We start from the raw sequence: 21,349 nt of genomic DNA, 5'->3' as shown, positions 1-21,349 counted from the left end.
ATCAAGCCTTGCCTGCCAGCAGAAGCGACCCTGCTCCCCATCTGAAGTGTCCTTCCCACCCCCTGCTCATGAAGACCCCACCCCAAGCAGGTAGGGGGAGACCTGCTGAGAGGAGACTGATTCTCCTCAAGACCCCACCCAGTAACCCCATGTTGCCTCCAGATCCATAACTGCAGTGAGAGCCCAGCTGACTCCAGGGAAGGTGGGGGCACATCCCAAGAATTCCAAGAAATTGCTGACTCACACTGGAGTCTTGGGGAGACCTCACAGGTGCGCATGGCAGCCAACACTGGGCGAGCTGGACAGGGTATGAGTGCCTGAGACTCTGGGCCGCACTGTAGCTTTCATCTGTACTTGGACTTAGTATGGCCTAGCTGAGATACCAGGACTCCCTTGGCACAATACAGACGAAGGACTCCAAGGGCTGGGACAGATAAGGACTTGACATGAATTCATCAGGTGCAACTCACTCACTGAGCTCCTTGTGTCCTCAAGGCACAGGCACTGGACAGAGGCCCCAAGAAATTCCTTAGTGAGGACCTCAGGCTCTTGAAAAGTCCTCCAAAGTCTGCAGGCCAGGGAAGACAGTAGAAGCGCTGCCGTCAAAACAGGGGCCCTGATTTCTCCTGAGAACCAGGAGGCGCAAGGCTCAGAGTTCGCATAGGCAGGTCACTGGAAAAGGCAGCAAACCCATGCAGTAGTCACAATGCACGGTTCCAGAGAGCCCTTGACACTGGCCAACTGCAGAAGCTGGACAGTCTCAGAAAGCTTCAATGGATCATTAAGAAACGAGCCAGATCTGGGAGATAGAGATCTGATGGGAAGGACCTTAGAGGAGAATCATGACCTCTCACCCAGTTCCAGGACTGAACAGAAGGGAGAATGGGTTCCTCATGAAGGGGTCTATGTAGTATGCCTGGCAAACCTCCCCCCCAGTGCCTGAACCATTGTGCCAGGTACTGCTGCTGCCTAACAACCTCCCCCTGCCCCGGCTCCGCACTTAGGCAGAGTCAGCAGGGAAGGCTCATCTCTGCTCTGTGGGACGCCAGCTGAATGGCCCAGCTGATGGGGGATAAGAACTCCCCTGACAAGAAGGCGCATCTATCCAGAGAGCAAGGGATGCTGACTCCTCCCCACACAGCCCTCTCCACGGACTGCTGCTGGAATAGATACTCTGGATATGGATTTGTCTCCGCCCACTCTAGGAGGCTTCTGCCAGCTGCACTGTTGTGGACTTGGAAGCCATTAGTGGTGTCCATGCAACTCGGCTTCTGATCAAGGAGTTCATTTCACAGAAAGGGGTGAGCGCTGGGTATGTGCCATGGGACACCTCATCTTATGACCCCACCTGCCCAGGACTGCTAGAAAGTTGGTGGGGCCCATGCAGACTTGGCTGCGGGCTCAGCCTGGGCGACCAAACCGGGCTGAGTACTGTGACCCCTCATGCCAGCCAAGACACACGAGTGGAAGCCAGGGCTGGAGGTGTGGGTGGCACCCCAACCTATATCCCTGATGCCCCATGGAGGCTTCTTCCGGGACCACGGAACCAGAAGATGGGCTCCCCTGGGGACTGGCCACCTGCCCGGACGACAGAACCGGTGGGGCACGCTGCCTCGTTGGCAGTTCAGTGGACACTAGAGATCAGGGTTGTAACATCACTAAATGCAGCATTTTGTGCATCCGAGCCGGCGGGGCAGTGATTTGTGAACAAGATCTCTGACCTGGGAGACGGTCCACGCGGTCACCCTGCAGGGTTCCCACCGTAGTGGGAGATGGAACTTCTAGTCTTGAAGACCAAGCAGGTGGGGCCTTCTGGAAATGCACCTGAACCGCACAAGCCAGGGTCCCTGAGCCCCGCCCACTGCAGGTCCAGCCCCTTATCTGGGCGGGGCTTCCGTCCGCAGACGGCCGTGTTCCGCGTTCTGCGGCGCCAGGTCCCGCGCGGCCGCCGTAGCGGGGTGGGTTGGGCCCGGACTACGGTGGCCGTGTGGCACGGGGCACGGGTCCGACCGGGCAGGGCGGCGGGGCACGGGCCGGGCCGGCCGCCATGGGCAACCTGTTCGGCCGTAAGAAACAGAGCCGGGTCACGGAGCAGGACAAGGCGATCCTGGTGAGATGCCGGGCCCTGCAGGCGGGTGGGCGCGGGCCGGATTCCCCCGGACCGTACGGGGAAACCGAGGCTGGGCGGCGGCAGGCTGCGCTCCGCTTCTCCAAAGGGTCCAGTCCCTCTGGCCGCCCAGCCTCACGCCCGGGCTGCAGCCTCGGAGCCCGTCTGGGGCGATGCGCAGTGGGCTCCCCTTGGGGAGCATGTCCGGGCCCGGTTCCCAGCGAGTCTGAGCGAATCCTGTCGCTGCGGGTGTAGGTGGTCCGGGTGTGGCTGAGCTGTGCTTCGGGAGGCGGGGCCCTCGTTGTACTGTCTCGTGGTTGTACCTTGTCCGTGGGCGAGTCCGCGCCTGCGGGTGGGGGTTCTAAACTCCAGCCCCAGCCCCGGCCCGGTGCGGGCTCGGAGCCTGCGTGGCCGACTCAGGTGGGAGGTCGTGGGGAGGGGATGATCTGGCAGTGGGGCCTCATTGCTGCTCCCAGAACTGGGGATCTAAGCAAACGCGCTCATTGTGGGACGGTCGTGTTCTGTGTGCTTAGGACTCAGGCTGGACTCAACACCTGTCCCAGTCCTTGTCAAACTTAGAATCTGTGCGGCCCCTGAGGAACGAGCCATTGGCCCCGAGCTTGTGGGCTGCCCTTGTCTCCAGGCCACTCATGGCCCTCGAAAGTTTCAGATGATGGTGATGTTTCTGTTTCTACCTGTGGATTCCAGCGTCTTTTTCTGGAGAGCACTGATATGAAAGTTAGTTTCTAGGGAAAGAATCGTGTGGTATGTTAAGTGAAACGACGTGTTGAGAATAACCCATTTTTTTAAGAAAAGTGTGTCAGGAAGGAGAGAGAGCCTAGAATGTGAGTGGAATCTACCTTCGCTTTCTTTTCTAATGTTCTGCAGGAAGTACATACTTTTTGGTACTAAGAAAGAAACTAACTCAAGTGGCAGGTTGTTTTTTTTTGGGGGGGGGCGTGGTTTTACTGTGGTTTCTGAAACCAGAAGTTATAAAACCTTTTAACTGAAGTTCCCCTTGAAAAAGAGGTGTGTTTGTCACTGGAGAAGATCAGCTGTCGTTGGGTTTTTATTGTGGTTGCGGTCCGGTCCCCAACGTGTGCTGGCCTCCATCCTGGGCTTCTGGGCCTCTGGCTGAGCAGGAAGCCCCGGAAGCTCTCCTTTCTGTTGCCAAGGATACACATCGGTGGGGTCGTGACAGGAACAACTCAGTTGGCACACCACAGAACAAACTATTGCCTGACGTTTTCTGAGGATGAAAAGCTGAGCTGAGGAACCTTGAGCTGCCCCGGGACCTTCTGCTGAGACTTCTTGTTTTACAAAGGGGCGGCCTGGCCACACCTGCCTCCCTCTGGCTCTTGCCTGACACTTTGTCCGCCGCCTGCAGAGTGGGTGCTCAGCCCCTATGGAAGAGAAGCAAGTCAGAGTTGAGCCCGGCTGGTAGGCTGGCTATGGGGTGATGTCTCATTGTCAGCGGACATCTCTCATGTCAGCGTGGACAGGACATGTGGCTGCCCTGAGCCACCAACCACAGAGTGCACTGGGACAGACGGCCTCTAAGAAGGGAGCTATGGAGCGGCCGCTTTAGACCATGTCCATGCCGGAGGCTAATTTCTCACCATGTTGAGTCCAAAAGATGTGCACACCCTTGACTCACTTAACTCACTCCTGGTAACCGACCCTGAAGACGTCATCTTCCGTCGGAGAAGGGCCACACGCTTGCAGGTGCTCACCGTCACCGTCACCTGAAATGACAGAATTTGGAAGAAACGTAAATGACCTGAAACAGGGAAGGAGAGGCTAAGGCATGTAAATGGCCCTGCGTCCTTTTTGGGACAGGACTCCAGGGTGCCCGGTGCTTCGGGAGTCATGTGAACCCATTGCCTCAATGCGCTGTCTGTTGTCCACCCACGTGTAGTGGAGCTGACGGCATATGGCTGACATCCCCAGGGTGGGTGAAGCTGGAAGGGAAGGCCCCGTCTCCAGCTACTGCTGGACTGGGCTGGTGGCACTCAGGTGGCCCTCACCAATGATTTTGTGTCGTCCCTGCACCTTGGAGGTGGTGGCCACACTCCCTGACCAGTGCTTACACTCCTTGCTGTCTGGGGTTGGGGGGATCCTGGGGGCTTGTAGGATATCCAGCCTCATCCTGGGCCTCCACCCCCTAGATGCCAGTGGCATCCCCAGTGGGCCAGCCAGGAATGTCTCCAGGGAGTGCACCACGTGCCCTGGAGGGCAAACTGGTCCCCATGGAGAGCTCTGTTTCAGAGGATGCGCTTCCATGGGTGGCAGCTGGGGCAGCCTGGCCTGTGGGGGGCCCTACGGTGTCCCTGGCAGTCTCTGTGCCTGCTCTCCTGGGCACTAGGTAGCCCACCGAGTGTCTAGCGCTGCGTGGGCCCGTGCCAACACAAGGCCTGCTCTCCCAACAGCAACTGAAGCAGCAGCGGGACAAGCTGAAGCAGTACCAGAAGAGGATCACCCAGCAGCTGGAGCGGGAGCGGGAGATCGCCCGGCAGCTCCTGCGTGACGGCAGGAAGGAGTGAGTGGGGTGGGGCCAGTGTGCGGGGGAAGGAAGCCATCCCCCGTCAGCCTAGAGCAGGGCGTGGGGTAGGCCGGGGAGGCTGGTCGGTGCTGGGCCAGGACATCCAAAGGCTGTGACTGCTGGGTCCCCTTTGCAGACGGGCCAAGCTGCTGCTCAAGAAGAAGCGATACCGGGAGCAGCTCCTGGACAAGACAGAAAACCAGATCACCAGCCTGGAGACCATGGTAGGCCTAGTGGGGGTCGGGTTTGGGCAATGCAGGCCAGAGGCCCCTCAGAGAACTGAAACCCACCATTTTCCTTTCCTGGACCCTCAGCCAGAGGCTATGGAATGGGTCAGGCCTGGAGGCAAAGGAGAAGCTTTACTGGGAGCCTGATATTCTTAAGGGTCTGGGGCAGTTTGGCTGCTGCAGGATTGTGGTTGGGGGGCTAGGCCGCTTCTGGGTGGTGGGGATAGGGGGCCGGTTCTGCCCCAGTGACTGAAGAGGTGTTAAGATCTGCAGGAGGCTCCCAGGCAACCTGGGTTCAGGGCGCAGCGCTCGGGTTGTGCTCATTTACTAACAGTTTTGCTGTTATAAGCAGTCTGATAAGAGATTCTTCCCAGGCCCTCTCAGTCCCGCCCAGCTGGTGGTCAGGGCACCAGGAAAGGACAGGGAAGAGGAGGCCAGAGAACGTCAGTCTTGGGGACAGTGTGGTCCTAACTCCCATCGTGGGTCTGCGTGAGGCGGCAGAGAAGGCGGGCCTCTGACTACACAGGTCTCCTCCTCAGGTCCAGAGTATTGAGTTCACCCAGATTGAAATGAAAGTGATCGAGGGGCTGAAGATTGGAAATGAGTGTCTGAATAAGATGCACCAGGTAAGTCTTGGCAGGCTGGGGGCAGAGAGGAGGGGGAGCCTAGTGGACCAAGGAGGGGGCTTGTCCCTGAGGCCACAGCTGCACCCAGGCCGTTGGGCACGAGGGAAAGTCAGTCATTACGAGGAGAGGCTGACCATTTAGTAAGACAGACAAGCTCAGGAATATTGACCCGAGAATAGGGACTCCAGCTACAACTTGGATCCAGAGATTCTAAGCGTGACCAGAGGGATAGCCTCTTCAGAGTCGGGGAGGGGTGTGGTGAACTAATCAGAGGACTCCCTGGAGGAGGTGAACAGAGCCCTGTCTCAGGAAGCAGCACAGAGGTGGATGGTGAAAGGAGAAGTGAGGTGCAGAGAGGCCACGCCCCAGCCTCACCTCATCTCGTTCCCGATGAGTGGATGGTAGGTGGGGCTGGGCAGAGAGCTGAGGTTACGTTGCCTTTCTGAATGTCCAGTGTGGGGACCAGTCAAGCAAAGGTGTTGCTTTGAACCCAAAACAAATCAAGTCATGTGGCCAGAGAAAACTTTATATTTGTTACTACTGCTAGGGTTGATCTGGGTGCCAGAAGGTCCACTGAGAAGGGCCAGTAGGGGTCTGAGAAGGTCAGCTGAGGCTTCTGAAAAGACTGGTCTAACAGCTCCATGCCTGTGTAGACAGGCCCTACCGGGGACATAAATAACCAAAGCTGTTACTTATGGACATAAATAACCATATCCCACTTGGCGTGGCTTCCTTTAAACAAGAACAGAGGGGCAAGGCTGTGTGAGCTGCCAATGCAGGTGGGCTTCACGAAGGGGGTTCTGTCACATGCTTCACTGACAAGACTCAAAAACTTGTAACCAATCAGGTGATGTCCATAGAGGAGGTGGAGCGGATACTGGACGAGACGCAGGAGGCCGTGGACTACCAGCGGGTACGTGTTGCCATGTCGGGGCCGCTGTCTGGCAGCCAGGGAGTGTGGTGGCCAGCGGCCAGCCCTGCCCGTGAGGGCCAGGCCTTCCCACGCCACACGGGGCTGCCTGCCTTCGTTCAAGGGAGAGCAGCCTTGGGCCGGGGCTGTCTCCTTCCTCCGTGAGGGGGCACCTCGACCCCCACCCCTGGCCCAGCCATGTTCTTCACCTTTGCTCCTCCTTTTGCAGCAAATAGATGAGCTGTTGGCAGGAAGCTTCACTCAGGAGGATGAAGATGCCATCCTGGAGGAGCTGGACGCCATCACTCAGGTAACAGGAGCGCCGGGACTGACGCAGGCTCCGGTGGAGGGGCCTCCAGGAGGCCTCTGCTCACTGGCCTCCGCAAGCACCTGCCTTGAGTTTCTCTTGAGCCCACAGCCCTGGTTTTACAGCTGGTTTTACTTATTCCTTAAGACAGTTGGCATTTGTTCTAAGCCGAAGCCCCTTCTCCCCGTCGCCTGGCTGGCCACAGGGCGGGACTGGCCTGGAAAGAACGTTTTGCAGGTTGCCCACCAGTTGTGGCAAGTCTGAGAGTGAGCCCGGTGCACAGGCGAAAGGCTGGCTCGCCTAGCTCCCTCGGCCCCTTTCTCTCCAGTGGGCAGTGGTGGGGTTTAGATCAAACGGGTGCTCTTTCCCTCTTGTGGTGGGTCTCTCGCTGTCACTGCCACGTGTCGGCCTGGAGCCCTCTAACTGGTCAGCCGTCTCTTCAGACCCTGAGTCTGCTTCCTCAGAGGACGTCTCCATCTCTGGGGGCCTCTGCCTCAGCGAGCCATATTCACGCCGTGCCCACCAGCCTGCCACCCCGCTGGCCATTGGCCACAGGAAAGCAGGTCCTGAGCGCTGTTGCTCGCCGCCTGAGGGGCCCCACGTGCACCTGCCCACTGACTCACCTCCCAAGCCCCGAGAGGCAGACCCGTGCTCTGTGGTTCCGTACCCAGGAACCAACCCGGGCACCACCACACCAAGCTGGGGCACCACCGTGGCCCCTGACCTGCCTGGGCGCCTGCTGCAAAGCCCTCAGCCCAGACTCAGAACAGAACTCTGGGCGGGGAACCCCTCAGGCTCCGGGTCATTGGGAGCAGCCACCTTTTGTGGCCACCGATCTGAGTGACAGAAACGCCAGAAGCCAAGGGTGTGCATGCTGCGGCGTCACGTGCCGTCTAAACTCCGCTGAGAGCAGCCAGGTGGACGGGATGCTGTCCTTCCCGGGACAAGGATGGGGCGGGAGTGTCTCACGGCCTTTACCCTCTGTCTCCCGCAGGAACAGATAGAGCTGCCAGCGGTTCCTTCAGAGCCCCTTCCTGAGAAGATCCCAGGTACCCGCCTTGTTATGTCCTTTGGAGAACGGTGCCTCCTAGAGCAAATCATGATCTCCCGGCCGCTGGGCCCTGCCCTTCCTCCTTGGTGAGGTTCAGGTCCCACCTCCCTGCTGGGTGCTCGATGGCACCACCTCATGCAGAGTGCAGCCTCGCCCTGGGGTTGGGCCCAGACCTCTGAGGGGTTTGGGTAGCCTCATAAGAGCCAAACCCCATTTAGAGAGGCGAGTCCCAAAGCATCAGGAAAGGGCACATTTAGCTGTGCGGGCTCTTCCGGGTCCAGCCCAGGACCAGCGTCCTTGATTCGTCACTGGGACGACCTTCCGTGGGGCATCGCTAGCACCTTCAGAAATCCGCCTTCGTGATTCCTCTTCGGCTCGCTGCTCCTTGGCCTCCCTCTGGGGTCCGTGGGAGGGTGCACGCCTGCCGCTGCGCTGTCCCGAGTGCCCGCGCCCAGTGCCTGCTCTCTGCCAGCCCCCCGGCTTCTGTGTATGCCTCGCCTTCCCTGGAGCTGCACCCGTTCCTCCCAGAGCACCGAGCCCTGAACTGGCTCCTTGCCGCCTCTTGTCCTTTTCGGGAAGTTCCTGCCTGTGGGGTGTTCTGTACGCCACAGACATCTCTCTGTTTCCTCCACAGAGAAAGTCCCCGTCAAAGCCAGGCCCAGGCAGGCAGAACTGGTGGCAGCCTCGTAATGCAGCCCTCTCGCATGGGACTCTCGGGGACTTTGGAGGACTGGGGCCCGCAGTTTGGGTGCGTGGCCAGCCCTGACCGGGCTCCCAGGAGGCGGGCGCCAGGCCAGGCAGGCCAGGTGCTGACGGAGCGGCGCAGCACACACAGGGCTCCCAGTCGGGTTGACTCTGCGGAGCGTTGCCCTGGCCCTGCTGTCCTGCTCTCATTTCTGGATTAAATGGCAACATTCAGATCCTCCAGCCAAACGCAGCTTCTGAAGCTGTGCTTCCCACAGGCCACAGCCAGGCTCGACGCTCCTGGTGCTGGTCACACCGCCCGACCCGGATCGTGAGGCTCCACGAGCCAGTGTCTCCACAGCGCTGTCTTCCGTTCAAGGCACCTCAGACCCCGCCCCACCCTTCCCCTTCTTCCTGCTGCTCTCATTAGCTCACGAGGGCTTTGGCTAAGGGATCCTTGGCTCAGTCTGGCTCCCTGATATGCCTACTTTCCATGCAGATTTGGGGGTGTAAACCTCTCTGCTTGTGTGTTGGCGTTTGGGGGTGGTGGATCAGGAGGGGCACATGCCTGCTGGATTGCTGACTCTCGGAGCTCTGCCCGCACCCCCCTCTCTGGGGCCTTACACCGAGGCCCAGTCCTGCCAGGACGGACATTCCAGGATGGCCAGCAGGTCCAGCCAAGGCTTCCCGAGCTGTCAGCAGCCAAGCAGAGACTGGGAAGGATGGAAATGCCTTCCCTAATTCACGATTCGTTTTGGAATTAAGACAATCTCATTGAGATTTCGCTCCCAACAAGAAAACAAAGTGGACCCTCCTAGCCCCCAGACAGGCCAGCCCCATATTAAAGCTGATGCCCATACAGCCTGCCGCCTCGTGGACTGGGGTCTGTGGAAGGGCCTGGCGGAGTTAGTGTGGCTCCTGTCTCTGGTCCTGGCACATGGCCCCTTGACCCTCCCGGGATACTTCAGGACACTTGGTTGGTCAGTGCCACACGGGGCCTGGGGACTCAGGAGCTGGTGCGCTTCTAGCCCTGCCCAGCTGTGGGTGGAAAGCAGGCCGGGGCTCTGGGCTCTGGCAGTCACCTCTGCAGCAAGGTGCAGGGTGGTACTCTGGCCCTTCCTCCCTTAAAAGGGATGCTAGTGGTTTCTCTTCTTTCAAAGGGAGAGACCCTTCGTGTCCCTCCCATGGCAGGTGGCCGGGAGGTTGTGCAGTTTAGTGTCTCCAGGGTGAGGGGGTCTGGGTTAGAGTCTTGTGTCTAGGGTGGGAGGCCAGATGCCCCAGGGAGCAAGCAGGCACCAGCAAGGAGGGAGAGGTGGGTGTTCTGCCTCAGGGGACCTCCATGCCCTCCACTCAGAGGGCACAGTAGGGTGAAGACAAGTTGCCAGGTCTGGGGTTCTTCAAGAGGAGCTAGAGACCCCGGTTTTGAGGGGACAGTCTTCATGTGAAAGCACGCTTACCAGGTGCAATGCCTGCCTCAGCCAGGAGGGGGCTCTCTGCCAGCCAGTTTCAGGATTTTGCCAGAAACTGGTTTGGCCAGTGCCAGTCTGTCTGTTGGGCCCCGCCCACTTGGTTTTGGAACTGTGGGGATCCTGCAGACAGTTCTGATAGAGAAAGGAAGCAGACCCTGCCCCTCCTGCCCCCAGTGACCTGTCCCCTCTGCAGCAGTGGGTCCCAGGCCAGGGGAGGGTGTGCAAGGAGGGCCGGCCCCTCCAGACTGCCCTTCCTCACCCCAGCAGGGTGGACCCCTTCCCTTTCCCTCTGTCTCCTAGCACGCAGAACTCAGGGAGGTCTGTGAGGGCCGCCGTTGGTGCGATTCCCCACCTCCTTGACGGTTTCATCACCGGGGGCTCTGTGGTGGGCCTTTGGGCTCTGACCCCCGCCTGGTGAGCGCTTGGAGAACTTGCCTGTGGGCGTGTGTGGCTCGGCTCCGTGGGAACCACTGGGAAGGTCATGACCAGCCTCCTGGACTGCTCAAGAGGTCCCCTTGTCTGGAACGACAAGAGAAGCCCCATCCTTTCACCACCAACATGCAAGATGTCACGTACCTAGCAAACTGCCTTTTTCTTTGTAAAAATTTATCCAGTGGACACAGGGAAGCCCTGCTCTGAAACCCAGCTGACTCCGGGGCTCCAGCCTTGGAGGTCGCCTGGCTCTTAGGCCCCCCATGTAGGTGTTGGGTCAGGGGAGTCCCTCCTGCCAGGATGAGACATCCTCCTGCTAAGCGCTGAGCCTTGGTCTTAAAGCACCAACTGTGTGACCCTGACCCTGACCCTGACCGTGACAAGTCAGTCACGGTAGGGTGCAAAATCGGGGGGCAGAGCTGGTATCCTGCCCAAGCTCAGTGGGGCCTGGTGGGGGGGTTGGAGAAGGGGAGGCCAAAGCGAACCACCCACAGAGGGCCTGAGAGCCGCCGTGCCTGGTGGGTGGGAGAGGCGTTAAGGGGGAGCCACGAGGCCCATTTGACCACAAAGGGGACTTCCTAGGAAGCCGGCAAGCCTGGCATCCAGAAAAGAGAGCAGGACAGTAGGGAAAAGGACCCAGGCAGTGGGACCATTTGGCTGGAGGCATGTTTGTCATCAGGCAATGTGGAAAGTAGGAAAGCAAGGGATGGGGAATTGGGGGTCAGAGGGCACCTCGGGCTGGGTGAGGGTACTCCTGGGACAGGGTTGCCCTGCCACCTACCCACTGCTGCCCCATGGGATCTCCTGGTGCCCCCCTGCCTGCTCATGTAGAGAACTTGGGGATGTCAGAGAACTGTCATGACAACACAGGGCCTTTGCCTTCCCAGAAGAGGCACGGAGCCAGATGACTCAGCAGGAGACCCCACCACGCCTTCCATCTCTGCTGATGCTTAGCCACTGGGGTTGGGGCAGCAGGTCAGCAGGTAGAGCTGGGCCTGGACCCGGGTGGAGCTGGCCTGTGGCCCCAGGCAAAGCCTCGACACCCAGCCTTGGCCTCCTCTGTGGACACTTAACGCCCCTTAGCCGGGACAGCTGCCACCTTGGCATGCGCCTCACGCTTTCCTTGATCCCCAGCATCCTTGAGGCTATGTGTCTGGGGCACTCAGAAAGTGGGAACACTCTGGATCTTTCTCCCTTAGTCAATTTCCCCACCCCCTGAACCCCAGCTTTACAGAGTGACTTCCCACACACAGGCCCGCCCAATCACTGGTGCCCAGGCCTCCCCAAGGACCAGGTCTCAGGCTGGGGGCTGGGGGCCTCTGGGGCTGCTCTCGCCACTCGCCACCTTGTCCCTGAGGAGTCCTGGACTAGTGTCAGAAGGCAGATGTGTTCTTTCACACCTGTACCTGAGGGAGGCGCACGCTAATCTAGGGAAGACATTTAATGGGTGTGAGGACTCTGTCCTCTCATCTGGCTTGCGGCGTAAGTGCTCCTTAAGAAGCCAGAGTTCTGAAATGAGCTCAAAAGAGTAAGGGCGCAGGGAATGAGGACCACGGGAGCTGTGCTGTGGATGGGAGGCACTCGGCACTGTGACCCGCGAAGAGTGGGCTGCGCTTTGTGGGTTTTTTGTGGTAAAAACTTCACTGAGTGTGCAGTTCAGTCATTTGTATTACGCTCCCAGAGTGGTGCAGCCATCACCACAGTCAGCTTTAGAACAGTCCCATCATCTCTGAGGAAACCCTGTGCCCTCTAACTAGTGCCCTCTTCCCCGCTCTCCTCCCCCCCAGCCCCTGGCAGCCACTGATCGGCTTTCTGCCTCTCTGCATTTGCCCATTCTGGACACTGCACATAAATGGAGTCACACGATGAACGACCTTGTGTCTGGCTTGCTGCTAAGCTGCTAAGTCAGTTCAGTCGTTTCCGACTCTGGGCGACCCCATAGACGGCAGCCCACCAGGCTCCCCCGTCCCTGGGATTCTCCAGGCAAGAACACTGGAGTGGGTTGCCATTTCCTTCTTCAGTGCATGAAAGTGAAAAGTGAAAGTGAAGTTGCTCAGTCGTGTCTGGCCCTCGGCGACCCCATGGATTGCAGCCTTTAAGGCTCTTCCGTCCATGGGATTTTCCAGGCAAGAGTACTGGAGTAGGGTGCTGTTGCCTTCTCCGGTCTGGCTTCTAAGTGTGGTGTTTTTGAGGTTCATCCATGTTGTAGTGTGTATCAGTACTTCATTTCTTTTTGTGGTTGAGTAATGTTCCATTGTGTATAGATGGACCACATCTTATCTGTGCAGCACCTGATGAACATTTGCGTTCTTTCCATTTATTCACTTTTATGAATGATGCTCCTGTGAATATTTCTGTACACATTTTTGTGTAGACATTTCTCTTGGGTATAAACCTAGAGTGATTTCACTCTGGGTCATGTAATGACTCTTACGTTTGGCCGTTGGAGGAAGCAATGCTTGTTTTCCTAAGTGGCTGTACCATCTTTACCCCCAGCAGCAGATGTGAGGGCTCTACTCTGCCCACGTCCTGCCTAGCCCTAGCTCGTTCTTGTTTTTTTTCATTATAGCCATCCTCAAGTGTTATCTCAGCATGGTTTTGATTTGTATTTTCATAATGACCGATGATGTTGAGCATCTTTTCTTGTGCTTAGTGGCCATTTGTACCTCTTCTTGGGAGAAATGTCTGTTTAGATCTTTTTACCCATATTTTAATTGGATTTGTTTTTTTTTAATTATTGAGTTACAAGAGTTCTTTATATATTGTTTTTTCCTGCACCACATTGCTCGTGGGACCTTAGTTCCCGACCAGTGATCGAGCCTGGGTCCGTGGCAGTGAAACTGCCTCTTAACCGCTGGATCCCCAGGCATGTCCCTCTTTTATATATTCTTAATCCTACACTCTGATCAGACGTAAGATTTGCAAAAATTTCCTCCTGTTCTATGGATTTTCTTTTTACATGTTTAATAGTATCCTTTCAAACACAAGTGTTTTTTAATCCTGATGAAATCCAGTTTATTTTTTCTTTTGTTGCTTGGGCTTTTGGGGTCATATCTAAGATACCATTACCTAATCTAGGGTCATGAAGATTTATTTCTGCATTTTCTTTTAAGAGTTTAATAGTTTAGCTCTTACACTTAGATCTTTGACCGATTTTGAGTTAATTTTTTTATATGTATTTGGTTGGGAGTCCAACTTCATTCTTTTACACTTGGATTTTTTTTTTTTAGAAGTGGTTTTTTAAGAAGATGAACACATTTGTCTTCCTTTAATGTGGAAGTTGACTGACTCTTTTCCAGTTATTTCAGTACCATTTGAAAAGACAGTTATTTCCCCCGTTGAATCCTTGACACCTTTGTCAAATATCAATTGACCAAATGTGAGAGTTTTTTTCCAGCCACTCAATTCTACCCTATTTGTCTATGTCTACCACTATGCCCTTATTGTAGCTTTGTAGCAAGTTTCAAAATTGTAAGTGTGAATCCTCTAACTTTGTTCTTTTTCAGAATTGGGTTTACTATTCTGGGTCCCTTGAATTTCCATATGAATTTTAGGATCAGCCTTTTAATTTCTGATAAGTCAGGTGAGATTTTGATGGGAATTTTTTTGGATCTGTAGATCAGTTTGGGGAGTGCTCCCATCTTAGAAATATTAAGTCTTATGATCCATGAACACAGGTATATTTTCATTTATTCATTAATTCCTTTCAAAAAATTTTGTAGTTTTCAACATATAAGTTTTACACTTGTTTATTATTATTTTATTCTTTTTGATGCTATTGTAAAGAGGTTTTTTCCTTAATTTCAATTTCAGGTTATTCGGGTTAACAAGTGTATAAAAACACAATAGTTTTGTGGGTTTTTTTTTTGGTATGCTGAACTTATATATTAGTTCTAGTAGGTTTTTGGTGGAACCCTTAGGATTTTCAATATGCAAGATCATGTCATGACAAATAGAGATATTTTTACTTCTTCCCAACCTGGATGCCTTTTAGTTCACTTTCTTGCCTTAATTTTCCTGGCTGTCCCTCCAGGACAGTATTGAAGAGAAATGGATGTCTTCATTTTATGTGTTTCTATTCCATTCCCATCCCTCCGAAAAAACAGGAAGAACAAAATCCTTACAAAATTTTGGAACAAAATCCAATCCGTTTCTTTTTTCTTTCCTGGTGGTTCTTTCCTACCTTTCTCTTTTCATCGTCTTTTTTTTTTTTGAGCCAGGCGGGTGGTGGGGCTGACGGGCCAGGCAACACCTGACCCACTAGGCCTTCACCGTTCTCGTCAGTCTTCGTGATGTTTCTGTGGATTCCGTCGTGAAATGTGAGCTTGACAGCGGCATCGCTGCGAGTGGGTTTGCCCCCAGGCGGGCACTGAGTACTGCCTCCACAGCAGCAGAGGGAAAAGATCTCCTGTGCTGTGACTCCACTGGGAGGGGCAGCAAGAGAGTGAGCAACACTCACAGCGATGGCTCCAGTGGTAGCCAAAGCCCCCGACAGTGTGTTAACAGAGGGCACGTGAAGTCCCATAAAGGCCACTGTGTGGGCTGATAGGTTAAACCCTCGTGGGGCGGTGAGGCATTTGAAGGCGATCTGGGGACTTTGCCTGCGAACTCTGCAGGGGAACCATGGGTGCAGCTACCAAATCCTCGATAGACCCTTAGGTTTCACCAGTAGGGTATCTTAGTGGGCTGCCGCCATCCCCTCCCCAGCTTATGTTTACCGTGCTGCCCAAGTCAGCAAGAAAAGGCTAGATTCTGAATGTTCTGCTTAAGCAAAGTGCCCCAGAGAAGGGCAGAGACAGATCTGACGCGTTTGCTGTGGTGTCCTAGCCTCCTGAATGCTGACCTGGTCATGTAACAGGCGTCACCATAACTGGGTTAGAGTCGTGGTGATCAGCATTTCCCAAGTGCTCACTGATTCCACAGGCAGATTGCAGCTATCTGCAGGATTCCTGTATGAGGAATCCTATGAGGAATGTGAGCTATATGAGGAATGTGTCTTTCCTGGTGACATCTGCAGGCTGGGGGAGGGTCTCCGTACGTCTTTCTTTATATATTGTCCTCCTCATGTGTTTAAAGTGTTAGTCACTCAGTCATGTCTGACTCTTTGCAACTCTACGAACTGTAGCCTGCCAGGCTCCTCTGTCCATGGAATTCTCCAAGCAAGAGTAGTGGACTGAGTTGCCATTCCCTTCTCCAGGGGATCTTCCCTGCCCAGGGATCAAACCCAGGTCTCCCACAGATTCTTTGCCACCTGAGCCACCAAGCCACGTGTGAAACAATATGTTTCTAAGCACAGTGTCACGTTAGTACTGTAGTTTTCCCTTACTTCACTTCTTAGGAAACATTTCTTTAAGTAAATAATATAAAAATATACTCGTCTTATTTTCTCTCCATTAGTTCCAAGTCAGTAACATATAACACACGTTGAGCTGTAGATTGTGTAGAGAACACATGGGTCTGTACAAGAGCAAGTGGCCGCTTCCTTATTCCAAGGGTGGTGTCCTGGAGGAAAGCCCCGTTCTCCATGGACTGTTCGTCTGACACACTGAGGTGCGTCGCACACGCCCGTACCACCAACTGGACAGACTCTTGGGGACGTGGTGACCTGGAGCTCATCCTGCACCTCTTGCTTTGCCTGCCCTCAGCGTACTGGCATGAAGGGAAGTGAGGGATCGCAAACACACTTTTTTTTAATTGAAGTGTCGTTGGCTTACAATGTTGTGTTGGTTTGGTTTCAGGTGTACAGCAAAGTCATTTCAATATATGTGTATGTATGTATTCTCTTTCAGAGTCTTTCACATTATAGATTGTTACAAGATACTGAGTAGAGTTCCCTGTGCTGTACAGGAGGACCTTGTTCTTATCTGTTTTATATATGTTGGTGTCTAGTTGCTCGGTTGTGTCTGACTCTTTTGTGACCCCATGGACTATAGCCCGCCAGGTTCTTCTGTCCATGGGATTTCCCAGGCAAGAATACTGGAGTGGATTGTCGTTTTCTTCTCTTGTTTTATATATAGTAGTATGTGTATGTTAATCTCAGGCTCCTAATTTATCTCACCCTGCCACTTTCCTCTTCAGTAACCATAAGTTTGTTTTCTACCAACAAGTCTGTCTTTGGTAAATAAGTTCAATTGTTTTATTTTTTAGATTCCAGATACAAGTGATATCACATGACTGACCTTGTCTGACTTCACTGAGTGTGACAGTCTCTAGGTCCGTCCATGTTGCTGCAAATGGCAGTATTTTATTCTTTTTTATAGCTGAGTAATATTCCATTATACACACACACACACACACACACACCACATTTTCTTTATCCATTTATCTGTCAGTGAACATTTGGGTTGCTTCCATGTCTTGGTTTTTGTAAATAGTGCTGCTATGCCCTGTTCCAATTTAAGAACATGATATATGTTTCCATCTGTTGGTGTTGTCTTCGATTTCTTTCATCAACATCTTAGAGTTTTCACAGTACAGGTCTCTTGGCCTCCTTAGGTAGGTTTATTTCTTGGTATTTTATTCTTTTTGATGGGATGGCAAATGAGATTGTTTCCTTAATTTCCCTTTCTGATATTTTGCTGGGTATATATAAGTGCACAGATTTCTGTACATTAACTTTGTATCCTGCAACTCTCTAATACATTGATGAACTCTAGTAGTTTCCTGGTGGCGTCTTTAGCGTTTTCTGCATACAGTATCATGTCATCTGTAAACAGCAACAGTTTTACGTCTTCCTTTCTAATTTTGATTCCTTTTATTTCTTTTTCTTCTCTGATTGTTGTGACTAGGACTTCCAATACTATGTTGAATAAATGTAGTGAGAGTGGGTGTCCTTGTCTTTTTCCTGATCTTAGAGGAAATGCTTTCAGCTTTGCACTGTTGATATGATGTTAGCTGTGGGTTTGTCATCCTTGGCCTTTATTATGTTGAGGTGTGTTCCCGCCATGCCCACGAACACACTTTAAATCTGGCTATGTGGCGCTTGACCGGCAGGGGAGCTTGGACATAGTGAATCTCTGAATAATAGGTAATGCTGAATCTTTAAGCAAAGTGGAAATGTTTACAAACCAATTGTTTTGGATTAACTGCATCATCTCCAGATTATTTTTCTACTGTTTTAAAGTAATATATGGAGGGGCCAGCTCTGTTACGGTAGCATAAGCCCACTTCAGCCCTTGTCTGTCACTATAACAACTGAAAACTCAAGTTTTAAAAAAAAAAGCTCCCTAAGGCCTCTGCAGAGTGAACCAAAGCAGGTGCATTGTGAAGGCAAGTTCAGACTTGCCGCTGTAACCCGTGTAGGGAGAGCCTTCCCATTTTATTTTCCCTTTCCTTTTTGCCTCAGGTGGCCTCAGCTGCAGGACCACACAGCAACACCAGACCAAAACTCTGGTAGAACTCTGTCTTTCTGGCAAGAGGAACTCTTGACAGAGGAGCCAAGTTCTAGAAAGTGCAGGGGTCCTGGAGAGGAGAGAGTTGGAGAAAGGGGCCTGGCTCTGGATAAACCAGTGCAGGTCGTGGGCTCACCTCCAGGCGACACGGGCACGGGAAAGACCCAGAGCGGCACAGAAAGCTTTTGATAACTGAACTTAGAGTGGAACCACTGGCCACTGAAGGCGAGCAGAGCTTGTGGTCTGAATGCACCAGGCTGATGGGCTCCTGAGTCAGGGCAAAGTTCTCCAGAGGATTGTAACAGACCCAGAGTCTGCACAACATAACAGTCAAAATATCCAGTTTACAAACCCAAATTATGCGAGGAGAGAGACAGTCAACAGAGGTCAGCTCCAAGGTGATCCAGGTGGCGGAATTATCAGACAGAAATCTTAAAGTGGTTATTATGACTGATCATATAAGGTAGGGTCAGACATACCTCTGAAGATGGGAAGATAGAATGTCTCAGCTGAAAAGCAGAAACTAAATAAACAAATTGAAAACTTTAGAACTGAAAAAAATGCCAGATATCTGAGAAAGCAGATGACTAAGGAACGACTCCGTGATCTTAAAGACAGAGCAACAGAAATCATCCAATTTGGAGAACAAAGAAAAGATTAGGGTGGGGGTGTGTTGGGGGGGGGGACCTCAGGAACTTTTGGGACAATATCAAAAGGACTAACATCTAACATGTGTTTTCAAAATCCCAGAAGGAGCAGAGAAAGAGATTACCGCAGGAAAAAAACATTTGAAGAAATAATGGAGGAAAATTTCCCACATTGATGAAGGACATCAGTTTACAAATTCAAAAAATGTGATAATCCCCAAAAAGGATAAATTCAAAGAAAAACAGGCCAAGTCACATTATAATTAAACTGCTAAAAATCAAAGGGAAAGAAAAAATCTTGAAAGCTGCCAGATAAAAATGTAACATTACCTGCAGAGTAACAAGAAGTTGAAGGACTACAGATTTCTAATCAGAAACCACAGAGGCTAGAAAATGATGAAACAATGTCTTTAAAGTATCGAAGAATAGAAATGTCAATGGGAGCTCAACATTTGGCAAAAATATGCTTCAGGAATGAAGGGAAAATAAAGACATTCTTAGATGAAGGCAAACTAAGAGAATTTACTATGCAGGTTATAATACTGAATTATTCAGGCTGCAGGGAAATGACACCAGATGGGAAATGAAAAGAGAACAACAGAAATGATAAACATGTGGGTAAATAAACAAGGTAATTTTTCCCTTTAAGGTTTAAAAAACATGTATGACTCTTGAAAGCAAAAATTATAACATTGCCTCATGGGATTTTCAACATATGTAAATGTAATTGGTGCAGCAACTATAACACAAAGGGGGAAGATAGAGGAAATTACTTGGGGGTAAGGCCTCCACATTTTAATGAAATGGTACAACACTACCTAAATAAACAAAGGATAGGCATGTATATAAAAATCCTTAGTATGATCATTAAAAAATAGAGATAGGGCCTTAATAAAGGTCAGTAGGTAAAATAAAGTGAAATACTAAAAAGATTCTCAAATAATCCAGAAAGCATCAGGAACGTGGACCAAAGGAAATGAACAGAAAGCAATAAAATGGTAGACCAAAATTCATCTACTTTAATTACATTAAATGTAAGCGATCTGCTGCTGCTGCTGCTGCTGCTAAGTCACTTCAGTCGTGTCCGACTCTGTGCGACCCCATAGACGGCAGCCCATCAGGCTCCCCCGTCCCTGGGATTCTCCAGGCAAGAACACTGGAGTGGGTTGCCATTTCCTTCTCCAATGCATGAAAGTGAAAAGTGAAAGGGAAGTCGCTCAGTCATGTCCAACTCTTAGCGACCCCATGGACTGCAGCCTACCAGGCTCCCCCGTCCATGGGATTTTCCAGGCAAGAGTACTGGAGTGGGGTGCCATTGCCTTCTCCAACACACCAACTAAAGACAGGATGGTCAAATTGGAAATTTAAAGAAAATAATACAATTTGCTATCTGCAAGAAACGCACTTTAAATATGGAGACAGATAAGTTAAATGTAGAGAAATGGGGAAAGCATACTATGGAAACACTATTCAAAGAAAATCTATAGAGTGGTTACGTTAGTATCACTAGAGGTAATTACATAAAAATGAAAGAAGGCATGATAATCCTAACTGTATATTTGCCTAACAATAGAACTTCAACATACAGAAAGCAAAAACTGATAGAACTAAAGGACAAATGGCCTCTTAAAGGTTAGACACCCCTCCTTCAGTAAGTGAGAGCAGAAAATCATTAAGGGTACAGTCAACCTGAGCAATTTTATCAGCCAGCTTAACTCATGTTTATAGAATGTTGCCCCCAACAACAGAGCACATATTCTGTTTAAGCACGTGTGGAACATTTGCCAAAATACCATGTTCTGGGACTTTAACAAATCTCAAACAATTGAAATCAGACAAAGTATGTTCTTGACTATAGTGGGATTACTCTAGAAATCAGTAACAAAGAGATCTGGAAAATCCACAAATATTAAATCATGAATAAAAAAGGAAATCACAAGGGAAATTAGAAAATACTTTGAACTACACAACAAGAAAACACAGCAAATCAGCATTTATGGACTGTGCTTATCTATTTTTTTAAAGTCTCCAATCATCTAAACTTTCACTTTAATTAGTTAGAAAAATACCAAATTAAAGTAGTCAGAACAAATGGAATAATAGCAGAAATCAAAGAAAATGACAACACAGAAACACTAAAGAAAAAAGCAAAAACTGATTATTTGAAAAGATCAGTAAATTTGACAAACCTTGAGCTAGACTGATGAGGAGAAAGAAGATACAAATTATGACATCAGGAATAAAAGAGGGAACATCACTACAAATCCTTTAAAACAAAAGAATATTTTTAAGGCAAGAATTTTCCTTTGGTTCAGTGGTCAGAACTCCACACTTTTCCTGCTGAGGGCCTGGATTCAATCCCTGGTTGAGGAGCTAAGATCCCACAAGCCACATAGCATGGTCAAAAAATATATATATATATTAAGGAATTACTACAATTTCATGCCCATAAATTCAACAGTTTAGATGAAATGGGAAAATTTGTTGAAAGACACAAATTACTAAAGCTTATGCAAGAATACATAGATAAAATGAATAGTCGTATGTCTTTTTAAAGAAACTAAACTGTGCTTAGCTGGTCAGTCGTGTCCGACCAACTCTTTGCAACCCCAGACTTCTCTGTCCATGGGGATTCTCCAGGCACAAATACCAGAGTGGGTTGCCATGCCTTCCTCCAGGGAATCCTCCATCCCTTATGAACATACATACAAAACCCTCAATAAAATATTAGCAAATGAAACCCAGCAGTATGTAAAGTGGGGCCTTTGTCTTAGAATAGCCTGTTTTTTTACAGGATAAATCACATGGGGTTTATCTTGGAAATAAAAGTTTAGCTCAACCTTTAAATATTAACCAGTATATTTCAGCATATCAATAGACTAGAGAAGAAAAAGCTTATGATTTCTCAGTAAATGCAGGAAAAGAATTTTAAAAACTCTTAGCAAACTACAAATTA

At 51.1% G+C, this 21,349-nt stretch overlaps 1 protein-coding gene across 1 annotated transcript; it reads left to right on the top strand.

The window, feature by feature from the left end:
- The first annotated feature begins 1,966 nt into the window (after positions 1–1,966).
- On the top strand, positions 1,967–9,316 carry CHMP6 (charged multivesicular body protein 6). The gene is made up of 8 exons (XM_027518039.1): positions 1,967–2,110; positions 4,537–4,646; positions 4,786–4,873; positions 5,416–5,502; positions 6,350–6,415; positions 6,642–6,722; positions 7,714–7,768; positions 8,405–9,316. The coding sequence occupies exons 1-8, from the start codon at positions 2,048–2,050 to the stop codon at positions 8,458–8,460; spliced, it is 606 nt and encodes a 201-aa protein (XP_027373840.1). The 5' UTR covers positions 1,967–2,047; the 3' UTR covers positions 8,461–9,316.
- Positions 9,317–21,349: the final 12,033 nt, after the last annotated feature.

The sequence above is a fragment of the Bos indicus x Bos taurus genome, chromosome 19, assembly GCF_003369695.1.
Source record: "Bos indicus x Bos taurus breed Angus x Brahman F1 hybrid chromosome 19, Bos_hybrid_MaternalHap_v2.0, whole genome shotgun sequence".
NCBI lineage: Eukaryota > Metazoa > Chordata > Mammalia > Artiodactyla > Bovidae > Bos > Bos indicus x Bos taurus.
The sequence above is the reverse complement of the archived record's forward strand: the minus strand, read 5'-3'. Positions and strand labels throughout refer to the sequence as shown.

Bases quoted from the DNA above. Each gene is read 5' to 3' on its own strand.
- CHMP6 (XM_027518039.1), top strand. From the start codon at position 2,048: ATGGGCAACCTGTTCGGCCGTAAGAAACAGAGCCGGGTCACGGAGCAG. The intron at 2,111-4,536 runs GTGAGATGCCGG...CTCTCCCAACAG, and splicing joins AGCAGGACAAGGCGATCCTG to CAACTGAAGCAGCAGCGGGA. The intron at 6,723-7,713 runs GTAACAGGAGCG...TGTCTCCCGCAG, and splicing joins AGCTGGACGCCATCACTCAG to GAACAGATAGAGCTGCCAGC.